This window comes from Gordionus sp. m RMFG-2023, chromosome 4 (assembly GCF_954871325.1).
Source record: "Gordionus sp. m RMFG-2023 chromosome 4, tfGorSpeb1-WG-v2, whole genome shotgun sequence".
Lineage (NCBI taxonomy): Eukaryota > Metazoa > Nematomorpha > Gordioida > Chordodea > Parachordodidae > Gordionus > Gordionus sp. m RMFG-2023.
In genome coordinates this window covers 22,664,525-22,677,118 of record NC_088778.1, presented here as the reverse complement: position 1 = coordinate 22,677,118, position 12,594 = coordinate 22,664,525, and the positions used below count along the sequence as shown (strand labels likewise).

Below are 12,594 nucleotides of genomic sequence, written 5' to 3'. Positions count from 1 at the left end.
TGGCAAATTTCAGTTCAATGATATACCGTGTTATTTAATTAATTAATTTATATTCCAACTACAATTAATTTATAGTATATTCCTCTTATCAAATTAATATTAAAAAATTTGTTTTTATGTAGTCAAGTTTAGAAAGTTGCGGCAAGAGGCAAATGATTAATCAATTGTTTCAGGTTAAAAAAAATTCTCAACAATAATTCTCATGTCTTTTTTTATCATTGTATATCTATAAGTGGGTAATTGCTCCATCTTTAGCCATTTTAACTTGCTAAAAAATGCCTACTTCATTTTTAGAAAAGCAATCTCAGCCTCGTTCTTAGCGAATCTTCTTAGGTAGACAAGTGCCTGTGTATTCAGCCGATTAACCATTACCCAAACTAACCATATGCGCTCTTAAATAGGGATCCCGGACATAAATGTCCTGAATAAAAAGATCGGTACAAAAACATTCCCGCAAAAACATACCCTCGGACAAGAAAGCCCCGAACAAAAATAGTGCAATTTTAATAAAATTTTGAAATATTTAGAAAGAAAATTTTTAAAAAAAATTTATTAATTGATTCTACACGGTTCTAAGTATCTATTCGATTATATGAAATGTAGTGGATTTAGTGTATAATAAAATTAGTATCTCTCCTCATCTAATATAAGCACCAACCTTTATCTTGATTGCATAGTCCTAGGCTAACCACTAGCGCGGTCTACGAGCTTGGTATCAGGCCTTAGTCTGAACCGCGTAGATCGGTAAAGAAATATATACTTAATTTATCGAATGTAGTGGGTTTGGTGTCTAATTATAAAACTAACTATTTCTCATAGTCTACTTTTTATGCATAGATTAACTCTATCCCACATCAGGCCTTGCCATGAACAGTGTAACAATACATTTATCTAACATCTAAACATTTCCCCAGCACTCGAAATATATGTATTATTTTTTTTTATAAAAACAGTGCATAGTAGATGTGCATTATCACTACTTAAATTTTTTTAGTATGTTTAAATAATTTTTTCAAAACTTTCCCCTTTTCCTAAACATTTAGAAAAATTATTAAAATTTGAACATTTTTATCCAGTGTCTTTTTGTCCAAGGTATTTCTGCCCTATTACCATTAAATATTTTTTTATAAATTAAGGTTGGTTATTATATAGATTGGATAGTTATCATCTGAAAACTTAAAATAAGATAATCCACTGGTTTCATTAACTTAATATTATTAAATATTATATTAAAATTTAAACTTTATGAAATTAAATTATTAATAATTTATGTTTCAATAAGATTCATCATTTAAATTTATAAATGATGCCAAAGATATTTATTTTATAATCAAAAATTTATCTTATTGTAATTTTTTTAAATTTGGAAATAAAGATTTTAAATACATTTTTAAAAAAAATTAAAAGGGAAAAGTCTTCTTACAATATTTTAAATGATATACGTTTTACCTGACATATATATAATGTTTCTTACTTTGCCAATATATAAAAAATATAATAAATATATATAATAAATATATATTAAATACATATATTAATTAAAAATTGTATTATGGCAGCATCAAGAGATGGTAAAGTTTATTAATTTGCATTAAAGAGAATAAAATGTTGCTTACAAAAACATATAATTAAATATCCATATCCAAGTTCAAACAATATATATATGGCTAATAATCCCTTTTTTTCTAATTGTAAAATATGAAGGATTATAAATATTATTGATTTTATAATGTTAATATTTTTTGGCTCAATAATTCCATAACAGATATTGTGACAACCAGGACTTTGAAACCGAACCGTAAAATCGGAACGAACCGTTATAATTTTCTTAACCGTATCCGATATAAAGAAAATATAATTAGAGCAAACCGCGCAGTTATAAATAACCGGTATGAACCGGTTTTTAAAATAATCCATTTTAAATTATTTTCCTTTAAATTCGTGTCCTTTTTAAATTAAAATTTTTACAATTAAATCGCCATTATCTTTATATCAATCAAGATTATTATTATATTTTTTAAATTTATATATCATTTAATATAAATTAGGCAAATTACTAGTTAATTAGATAAGAAATAATCTTTATGGATAAATATAAATATATATATGGTTTATGATTAATTTTTTTTAAAAATCAAATTTATAAAAAACCGTTATAAATTCTAAACCAAACCGATATGAATTTCTTCAAAAAAAACTGATATGGAACAAAACCTTTATAAAATCTTTAACTAAAAACCGAAAGAACCGCTATACTTAACTGTTCAAAGAGTAGAGCCATAATAACAACCATGTATTGGGCTAAGAAAAAGTTTCTATTAAAAGTTTGGGAGAAAAAATTGTGGCCTGTGGCTGCATTTTTTTTTAAATTGCATTATTATCCCTTTTTAATTACTTTTCCTCCCTATATAAATATATAACTTAAGTTTAGAATTTGAGTAGCTTTAGAAGTTCTATAAGAATTAATTATAATAGTCCTATTTCTACAATTACATGAATATATACAAATAATAGGATCGGCCAATAAAAATCAATTTGAAATCAATATTTTAAAATGATTTATATATATATCATATTTGATCAAAATACTTAATAATAAAGACTTATAGATTGGCAAAATTTAAATTATTAAATAAAAAACATAAAATCGCACTAGTATTCAACACTTGTTAGACAAAAAAAATTACTTGAGTTTATTTTCTATTCTAGCTTAATTTTTGATAGTATAAAAATATCAGATCCTAAAATATACTGGAAAATTATTTAATATTCTGAACATAAAACTGAACTAATAACAAAAATCTACAAATATTTTTTTAAATATTTTTTAATTACTTTATAATAAAAAAAAACTAATTTTCCTGCCTTTTCTGTTCCTAATCGATTCCGCTTCAAATGAAATACTCTAAATGATGAGAATACTCTCTACACTGAGATAATAGATGCTATAAAGTTGTTTTGCTATTTTTAGAATATTTACATCCTTCGTCAAATTTTATTGGGACACCCACCGTCAAATTGGTTTTATTTTATTTATTATTATTATCTGAGAACACGATTATCTGTGCTTAAAACTTTATTAAGGTTGATAAAATAACAGCGTTAGAATATAGAAGCCTACCATATTCCATTGCCTTTTCCATTTCATTGGTTATTAAATTTGAAGGATGTTTTGGCTTTAAAAGATAAGACAAGAGGTGCACAGGAGTTAAGGCTTGGTCATATCGTTTATTAAAGAAAGTTGATTGCTATTTATTTTTTATTAGAATATAGGGTGGTGAGAAAATTATGTAAGTTCTTCCAACAATATACTGTGTCTGAAATATTAGATTTATTTCTTTCCAAAATTTTTAAATAATTGGTTTTAGGATTTCAATCATATCCTCAGCCACCCTAAGTGTAACATTTTCATCCTTTTTTCTTATTGCAATGTCTATATTATTTTTATAACTCTTACATATTTTAAATAATTTATCCCATATATACATGTCTATGGAGGTCTGCATTGGGGGGTTTATGGACCGCCTGCACATAAAAGTTAGTGGGCGGGTGAGCGGGTTAATTTTTTAAGGAACGTGCGGGTGGGTTAAGAAAAATATTTAAACTATGGGTGAGCGGGTATTTTTTTATTCTTAATATAGCAATTTCCTAAATTATGCAACTTTTTTGTGGGGATGTAAGTGCTGAAACTAAATGATTTTTTTTTATTAGATGTTTAAAAAAAATTAAAAGAATAGTCTTAAATTTTTATATATAATGGGTGGGCGGCAAAAAATTTTAGGATATTGGGTGGGCGGGTAAAGAATTTCTGACTAAAGGGTGGGTGTGCATATTTTTAAAATAAGGGGGTTGGGTGGGTGAGTTAAAATTTTTAAAAATATTGAACGGTAGGCTAGTGTGCCGAAAACCTATCCAGACCTCTACTCTCTACTACTGAATTTCAACAAATATCTTGTAGTGATAAGAGATCACCCTCACTCTAGTTTTAGATTGAAATTTGCAAACTGTTATTTTTTACAATACTAGCTACTAGTTTCCAAATCCTGTAATTTTTCTGGTCTTTTGATAATAGACTCAAAAAAATGAGCACTTAATTCATAGATTACCATATTATTTCTATTCTTGTTTTTTAAATCCTCCCTCATCTTTGTCATGTTAGCAGCAATGTCAGTGACAAAACTTATAACAATTGATATTTATGTGTACTATCAATAAGTTTTTGAGAAATCTATATAAGATATTCAGCAATGTGTGGATAATCTGAGGTATTGATTTTGATAGATATTTTTAAAATAACTATGTATATTTATATATCATCCCCTCCTTATTTAAAAAGAATATCAAAATATAACATGATTTATCAATATTTAATTTTTAAACAATCTCCTGACATGTTCTCATTAAACATGAATACTTTACTTGCAAGATAATCTTAAACTGAAGTTTAAAAAAGATATAATCTTAGTCCATACTTTAATTAAAATTTATTTTTATTTGATTTAGTTGCTGATTTAAATCAAGAACCATTAGCCATTTTTATTTTAATGTTTACAACTCTATTAGCATTAATGTCAATATATCATGTTTTGTGTATTAGGAAAGCCATTTCCCTTTTTATATAAGGCATGGGCCAGGCTATCATATATTTTCTGCATCTCTAGTTGTTATATAATGTGATAGTATATTAAATATTAACAGATACCACGTGATGATATCCACTAGATACACCAATACCACCTTTTTGTCAAATAGGCTACTGATACTAATACAATATAGGATTATACCACCAATATATTGATATTGAATGAAATATATTTATTGGAAAAAAGCAAAAATATAATTTATCAATAATCTTTTTTATTTATCATTTATAATTAAATTAAAAGAAATTAGAAATAAATATCTTTCTTTCTTATTGTTTTAAAAATTTTATATAATTTTCCTTTTATAAATTTTTAACAATTTAGGAAATTTAATTATCATTTTTGAGTATGAGTTAAACTTAAAGTATCATCTGATGATAACAATACTAAGTGATTTATTAAATATATTATCTTATTTTAATTTATAAAAATAGTGTTCTTTATATATAACTGTAGTAAAACAATCAAAACATAGTAGATTAATATTAACAAAAGGACTATATTTATATTATGGTTAACAGTTATTACAATACATATAAAAAGTTAAAAAGAATTTGTAATCATAATTTACCTAAGATATATTTTGATCCTAGCCGCCTTAGCTTCTTGAATTGCAGATATATATAAAATATTGCTACACATTTAGTAAATGTTAAAATAATAACATCTGAACTCTTTTCATCCTAATATTTTTTAATATATTATATAAGGCAGAATAAAACTTACTATTTCAGGACATTTATAATTATAATCGCAAATTTTATCCAAACTAACATAAACCGCCATAGATAAAGAACATATTGTCATTGTTATAATTGAAACTATGACTTCCCAAGGATGAGAAGCACAAAAATGTCCATGAGCGACTAGTATCTGAGAAAAAATTTTGACCATCTACGATATTTTAATTTTATAATATTATTATAAAATTGATCTTGGTCACGAAATTATTCTTCATTTCATATCATATGGTAAAATGAATTTAAAATAAAAAAGGTATTAGGTAGAAGAAAGATTTACCAGTATATAATTCATAGTTTCATAGAAGATGTTTAATAAATATATAATCTATATTTATCAACAAAATTCATTAGATTAAATGGTTATTTTCAATAACACGAAAGTGTGTGTTTATAGAATGACGAATAGAATTCATATTCCATAGAAGAAGTTTAATAAATATATAATCTATATTTAAAAATCAAATTAAGATTAAATAAATATCTACATATTAAAATGAAATATTTAATATCAATATAGTTAGCTAAAATATTTATAAATTTTTGTTATATAATATTTAATATAGATTATCTATATTTAATAATAATATCATATGAAAAGACTAATTTACTTTATAACAAAAATATTATTTTCATTATATTGATCAAAAATTATATAAAATAAACATAATAACTTGTCAGTATTCTGGATATAACTAGTCGTAGACAAGTGGGCGCGGCTTTAAAGTGAGTTTTTTCATAGGCTAGCGATTTAAGATCTATTAACAAAAATTGAAAATACAAAAATTATAGGAAATAGAAACATTGTAAATAACTTATTTCAAAAATTAATTTTCATTAGCTCAACGAACGGTAGACGGAAGAATTCGACTATAGGCAGTATTCTGGGTATAACTAATCTTAGACAAATGGGCGCGGCTTTTAAGTGACTTTTTTTATAGGTTAGCAATTTGAGATCTATAAAATAAAATTGATAATACTAAAAATAATATTTCCTAGAGCTCAATGATTTATATATATACTACTAGATTAGATTGGCGATACATCAATTAAAAGTGCCCATAGATAGGAATCAACTCTAGGGCCATGTTATGGTTTGCACATCGACTAATTTTCCTTATTAATCAATATAAGAATGCCACTTAATGTCATTTAATTGATGTACAAACTATTAAATTGAAGTACAACTTACTCCTATGACACTTTTATATGCATTCAATGAAGATCGTCAATCTAGTAGCATATATACATCATTGCTATAGCTATGAGGCACCTGGGAAGTTTTGGATCTGTTATGGTCGATTGGGTCAGGGGCCCCTACAACGAGGGGGGGGCGAAGCAACTGCTTCAGTAAATTTGAGTGGGGGTACTTTTTTTTACATCCATTATGATCATGTGATTTCTGGTTTATAAATGTAACAATAAGACCCCCCCCCCCCACTTAATATTTAATTTTAATATATTGACAGAAATTTTGGTCGATGTTTAGTAAATTTGTTATCCGAAATTTCTTGTCATAAATTATTTTTCCAATTTTAAAATATGCCTAAAAATATTAACCAATATTGACAATAGCAAAATTCCTAGAAATTGGATTTCTTATAGTATTAAAATGTATAAAGTATTTTGCTTAACATGTCTCTCAGTGGCGTAGCTAGGAATTTTCCTTAGAGGGGGCCCATACATATATAAGATTGGTAGCTTCGCCCCCAGACCCCTTTTGCCCGGCCTTCGGCCCTTTTGCCCGGCCTTCGGTCGGGTTTATCTTAAAAATCATAACAATATCTTCGATATTATATAATAAATATAGTTAATGCAGCAATAATATATTATTATAATTTAGTAGATTATCTCAATGATTTTATAATAATACTATCCAGAATAATTTCAATAGTAATATATTATCCTTCCACGAACATCAAAACTAGAAAAATATAAATATTCATGGTATTTATTTGATATAAAGTAACTTTTAAGTCTTTTGAACGTATAATCTAAAAAAAAAATTTGCTCTGGGAGGGGTCCAAACCCTAAACCACCCCCGTAGCTACGCCACTGATGTCTCTTATTTGGTGGTCCACGCGCAAATTCAAAATGGACATGTGAAGGTCTAGATAAATGGCAAAATATTAATCGTGATATTATTCTGCATGAATCTTCACAGGCACATATGATGGCCGATTATGGAAGGCTTTCTCATAATAAAAATTCGATATTAAAATTTATAACACCTCAGAAAGAATGTGTAGATAATAACCGTTCTATTATAAGAATTATAATAAGATGTTTAGATTATTTAATATCTCGTAACCAAGCCTTCTGGGGGAACAGGCAACAAGAAGGCAATATGATGGCCCTTATTAAGCTTAGTGCAGATTCTGAACCTATACTAAAAATGTATATACAGCAAAATGAAGAAAGAAAAAGGGATAAAAAAAATAAGGGATTAAAAACGAAATTATATTCAAACCTATTATCATATAATAACATAAGCAATCTCATTGAAACCATGAAAAATATGGTTATAAAAAAAATTCAAAATGAGATTACATTTAACAGGTGCTTATTAATCATAGTTGATGCCACATACGATGATCAGAAGCAATAGCTTTGATAGTAAGATATGTTGAAAATAGTGAGACGCCGAAGCCTGTTGAAAGACTGATTGACATATATTGTACGGGAAATACCACAGGTCTCGATATAAAGCATAATATAATATCCAAACTTGGCTCGAGGAATTTACCCCTTGAATATCTAGTTGGGCAAAGTTATAATGGCGCCTCAAACATGAGTGGAAGAATCAGTGTACAAGCCTTGATTAGAGCAAAGGCGCCAAAGGCAGCTTTTATTTGGTGTTATTGTCATCGATTAAATTTAATCGTTCTTCAATTATGCCAATCAATTAAAGAACTTCGAAATGTTCTAGGAATACTAGATGAGATTTATGTCTATTTTAATGGTGTAAAAAGATATGAGGTACTCAAAAAATTTCAGTGTAATGATCTGAAAAAATCGCAACGATTTCTCGTCAAGAATACCACTCGGTAATAGTTCCTTATTTATTTAAATTTTAAATGTTTTTTTTATTTAGAAGCTGGCTATCGTCATTTAAAGCTATTGTAAATTTTTTTCAACTTTATGATGCCTTGAGGGCAGCTTTAACAAATTTAAAGGATTCTAAAGATCCTGCCACTTCCACTATGGCTAGTGCTATAGTCTTTAGAATAGAAAGATTTGATTTTATCTTATCACTTTGTGTTTTGGATAAATTATTGTTGATAACAAGTTTGGCTTGTACAAAATTGCAAACCATTTCGAAGGATATAGGGTATGCTATAAATCAAATTTAATTGACAAAAGATTGCTTGATTAATTTGAGAAGTATAATATAAATTATTGTCTTAATTATTTTTTAATCTAATAGATAATAACACTGAATTTTTGGATGTTTTTTCAAAGGCGCAAGATTTTATGAAAGAGAGAAATCTACATTTTGATTTTGAAAGTTCTAGACTTCAAACATTACAATCCAAAAAGGAGAGGTATATATACTTTCATCATTAAATATAGAAATTTTTTTTAGCTTTAAAATAGGTGTGTTTTATGCTGCACTCGATTTAATTATTATGCAGTTTAACGAAAGATTTAATGATGATTCTATGAAATTTTTACATCAAACATCATTTTTTACGCCAAAGGGAATGGCAGAAAAACAGTGGCGTAGACAAGGGGGGGGGGGGTCGAAACCCCCCCCCCCCCCCATGGATAAAATTTTTTTTTTTTTAATTTTTTTTTTATAAAATAAAAAATTATTATTTTTTTATTGCGAATAATTATATTTAAAAAACGGTTTCAATTTAGAGAAATAAGATAATATATTATATATAATACAATATGAATATGAATATCACAATGAAATATATTTATAAAAAAAGGAGTTTTAATTTTAAATGATCACATCGTTTAAGAATATATATAAATTATATGAACTAAAATATTAAATAACAATAAAAGAATAAAGATATATTGTATGTAAATAATTTCTGGCATAGTTAAATTTATTAAATAACAATAAAGATATTTTGTAAATATTTTCTGGCTTGGCATAGTTAAATTAGATATTTATAAATTTAATTATTAAATATATATTTTTAAACTATATAGATAGTTTGTAAATTTTAATTTTTTATAATTTTTAAATATGGATATCCTTAAGTTTTTTCGTCAACAACAAAAAGAAAAAGGTATATAAAAATTTAAGTTGTGTAATTTGAATTAGAAATATATATAGATATAGATGTTGCTCTTGCTAGTAAAAATCAGCCATCAGTTGAGTTAGTTTTCGTTGTATCCTCAGATGACAAAGGTAATGGTATTATTTATAATATCTTTTATTTAAATCTTGCAATTAGAAAGACCAGACATACCATTACCACTCCATGCCAAAACCAATGATGAGTTAGCTACAAAATCATCAAATGATGGTATATATTCTAAATTATTTATAATTTCTAATATTTTTTAATTAAAAATAGAAACATTATGTGTTACAAAAGCATGTGAGCTATCAGTTGATTTAGCTGGAAAATCATCAAATGATGGTATAGTATTTATTTTAATTCCATTTTTTTTATTTGTAAATTATACTATTTTCATTTTGAGTTATTAAAATTTTGCAATGTACGATATTTAAAAGTTAGTCATTTTTTTGTGTTATTCAAAAGGTAGTACATTATAAGCCAAGCAGAGTTGAGAAGTATTGAAAACAACAATAAGAATAAAGATATATTGTATTTGTAAATAATTTCTGGCATAGTTAAATTAGAATATTAAATAACAATAAAGATATTTTGTAAATATTTTCTGGCTTAGCATAGTTAAATTAGATATTTATAAATTTAATTATTAAATATATATTTTTAAATTTAAACTATTTAGATAGTTTGTTTTGTTTGTAAATTTTAAGTTTTTATAATTTTTAAATATGGATATCCGTAAATTTTTTTGTCAACAACAAAAAGAAAAAGGTATATATTAATTTATTTATAAAATTTAAGTTATGTAATTTGAATTAGAAATATATATGGATGTTGCTAGTGAAAATCAGCCATCAGTTGAGTTCGAAGGTAATGGTATTATCAATATCTTTTATTTAAATCTTGCAATTAGAAATACCAGACATACCATTACCACTCCATCTCCATGGGAAACCAATGATGAGTTAGCTACAAAATCATCAAATGATGGTATATATTCTAAATTATTTATAATTTCTAATATTTTTTAATTAAAAATAGAAACATTATGTGTTACAAAAGCATGTGAGCTATCAGTTGATTTGGCTGGAAAATCATCAAATGATGGTATAGTATTTATTTTAATTCCATTTTTTTTATTTGTAAATTATACTATTTTCATTTTGAGTTATTAAAATTTTGCAATGTACGATATTTAGTTATAATTTTAGTTATTTTGCAAAAGGTAGTACATTATAAGTCAAACAGAGTTGAGCAGTATTGAAAACTTGTATCTACAATACAAACAGAGTTGGGCAGGCCCTCCAGAAAAATAATCTAGATACAGATTTGTTGTGAAAAAATGAATCTTAGATACAGATGATTTATCATTACCAATTAAACTAGAATAGTTAATAAAATACAGTTTTTATTATTTATTTGTGAAGAACATAATTATTTTCTTAAAATCTTTTGTATATACAATCTTGGGCAGCTTATAATATTTAGGAACTTATTTTCATAATTTAAATATTACTACCTTCTTCACTTCCATGAGTGTAAATCATCCTACAAATATAAAAATATTAATTAAAATTGGTAATAATATTCTATAGTAATTTCCTTCTACTTGTATCTGTCTTTAAATTTTTATTAAGAAACTTTGATATATATCTGAGATACATTTTTTATAATCCAGATTTTTTTCTTGTGCTGCTCAGCTCTTAACATTGAAATTCATATTGAAATATATCATTTAAAATCTAAAAAAAAATATAGAAACACCACACCGTTCTCAAAAAGATGTTTCACTTTACTTAAATTTTCATTTTAAAAATGATAATGAAAAATTGTTAGCTGTTGAAAATATTTGGATACCTGACAAATGTTATAAATTTCCATTGCCCTTGGGCAAAAGAAATTTAACCTTTCAAGCATCCTGGCTTAACAAATATAAGTGGCTTGCTTACTCAGCCGATGAAAAGGGCGCATTTTGTAAAGTTTGCGTCATATTTTCCCCAAGATATGCTGGAAATGGGTTACAAAAACTCAAAACATTGGTAAGTCAGGTGTACACAAGATGGAAAGATGCGCTCGAAAATTTTAATTATCATCAAAAAAATAAATATCATCTTAATTCCTGTGAGATAATGGATTCTTTAAAAGAAATCTCAATGAATCAAAAGATATCAATATCCAATGTATTGAATAAAAAAAATTTTGATATTGTTACAAAAAATCGATCAAGAATAATTATAATTATTGATGCTGTCATTTGGTTAGGGAGGCAGGGCTTGGCGTTAAGAGCTCATAGGATATCTCCTGGCCCCCTAACACTTACATCCCCTTCTCACAATGAAGGAAATTTCAAGGAATTATTGAAATTTTTATGTAATAATAATGACAACTACCTAAAGCTTTTTGAAAGCTCCTCTAAAAATGCTACTTACCTAAGTCCCACTATTCAAAATGAAATAATATCAATATGCAATCAGTTTATATTAAAGGAAGTTTCTTCAAAAGTCAAAGCATCACCATTTTTTAGTGTTTTGGCGGATGAAACTTCCGATATTGGTAATATTGAACAACTATCCATAGCAATAAGGTTTATTGATATGGAATCAGGTAATTATAAAATGAAGGAACTATTTGTTCAATTTATTGAATTACCTGACACTAAGTCAGAAACGATTGCTAATCAAATTATTAAATCACTTCAAAACCTGGATTTAAATTTAAATCTACTGAGAGGCCAAGGGTACGATGGAGCTCCCTCGATGAGTGGCCATGTTAAAGGGGTCCAGTCAAGAATTAGAGAGCTTTATAGCACAGCTCTTTATGTTCACTGCAGTTCACATTGCCTGAATTTGATGATAACTGAGGCATGTGAAATTAGAGACATCCGGAACAGTTTACGTAAAAAGATTTTGATTTAATTGAAATTTATTAGATTTTATTATGTATTATAGATAT

The 12,594-nt window shown here is 26.3% G+C and overlaps 2 protein-coding genes across 3 annotated transcripts in view; one reads left to right on the top strand and one right to left on the bottom strand.

Moving 5' to 3' along the window:
* LOC135929126 (3-hydroxy-3-methylglutaryl-coenzyme A reductase-like) overlaps positions 1 to 5,618 on the bottom strand; it is a 38,291-nt gene extending 32,673 nt beyond the window's left edge. For both annotated transcript variants that reach the window (XM_065465640.1, XM_065465641.1), the window contains exons 1-2: positions 5,370 to 5,618; positions 5,215 to 5,326 (exon numbers count right to left, since the gene is read on the bottom strand). In XM_065465640.1, coding sequence (XP_065321712.1) covers positions 5,215 to 5,326; positions 5,370 to 5,537 — 280 coding nt within the window. In that variant the 5' untranslated portion in view covers positions 5,538 to 5,618. The remainder of the gene's footprint in view (positions 1 to 5,214; positions 5,327 to 5,369) is intronic.
* Positions 5,619 to 10,368: 4,750 nt separating this feature from the next.
* LOC135928730 (zinc finger MYM-type protein 1-like) lies at positions 10,369 to 12,557 on the top strand. The gene is made up of 3 exons (XM_065465185.1): positions 10,369 to 10,413; positions 10,684 to 10,749; positions 11,401 to 12,557. The coding sequence occupies exons 1-3, from the start codon at positions 10,371 to 10,373 to the stop codon at positions 12,555 to 12,557; spliced, it is 1,266 nt and encodes a 421-aa protein (XP_065321257.1). The 5' UTR covers positions 10,369 to 10,370.
* Positions 12,558 to 12,594: the final 37 nt, after the last annotated feature.

Bases quoted from the DNA above. Each gene is read 5' to 3' on its own strand.
- LOC135928730 (XM_065465185.1), top strand. From the start codon at position 10,371: ATGGATATCCGTAAATTTTTTTGTCAACAACAAAAAGAAAAAG. The intron at 10,414-10,683 runs GTATATATTAAT...AATTAAAAATAG, and splicing joins TCAACAACAAAAAGAAAAAG to AAACATTATGTGTTACAAAA. The intron at 10,750-11,400 runs GTATAGTATTTA...AAAAAAATATAG, and splicing joins TGGAAAATCATCAAATGATG to AAACACCACACCGTTCTCAA.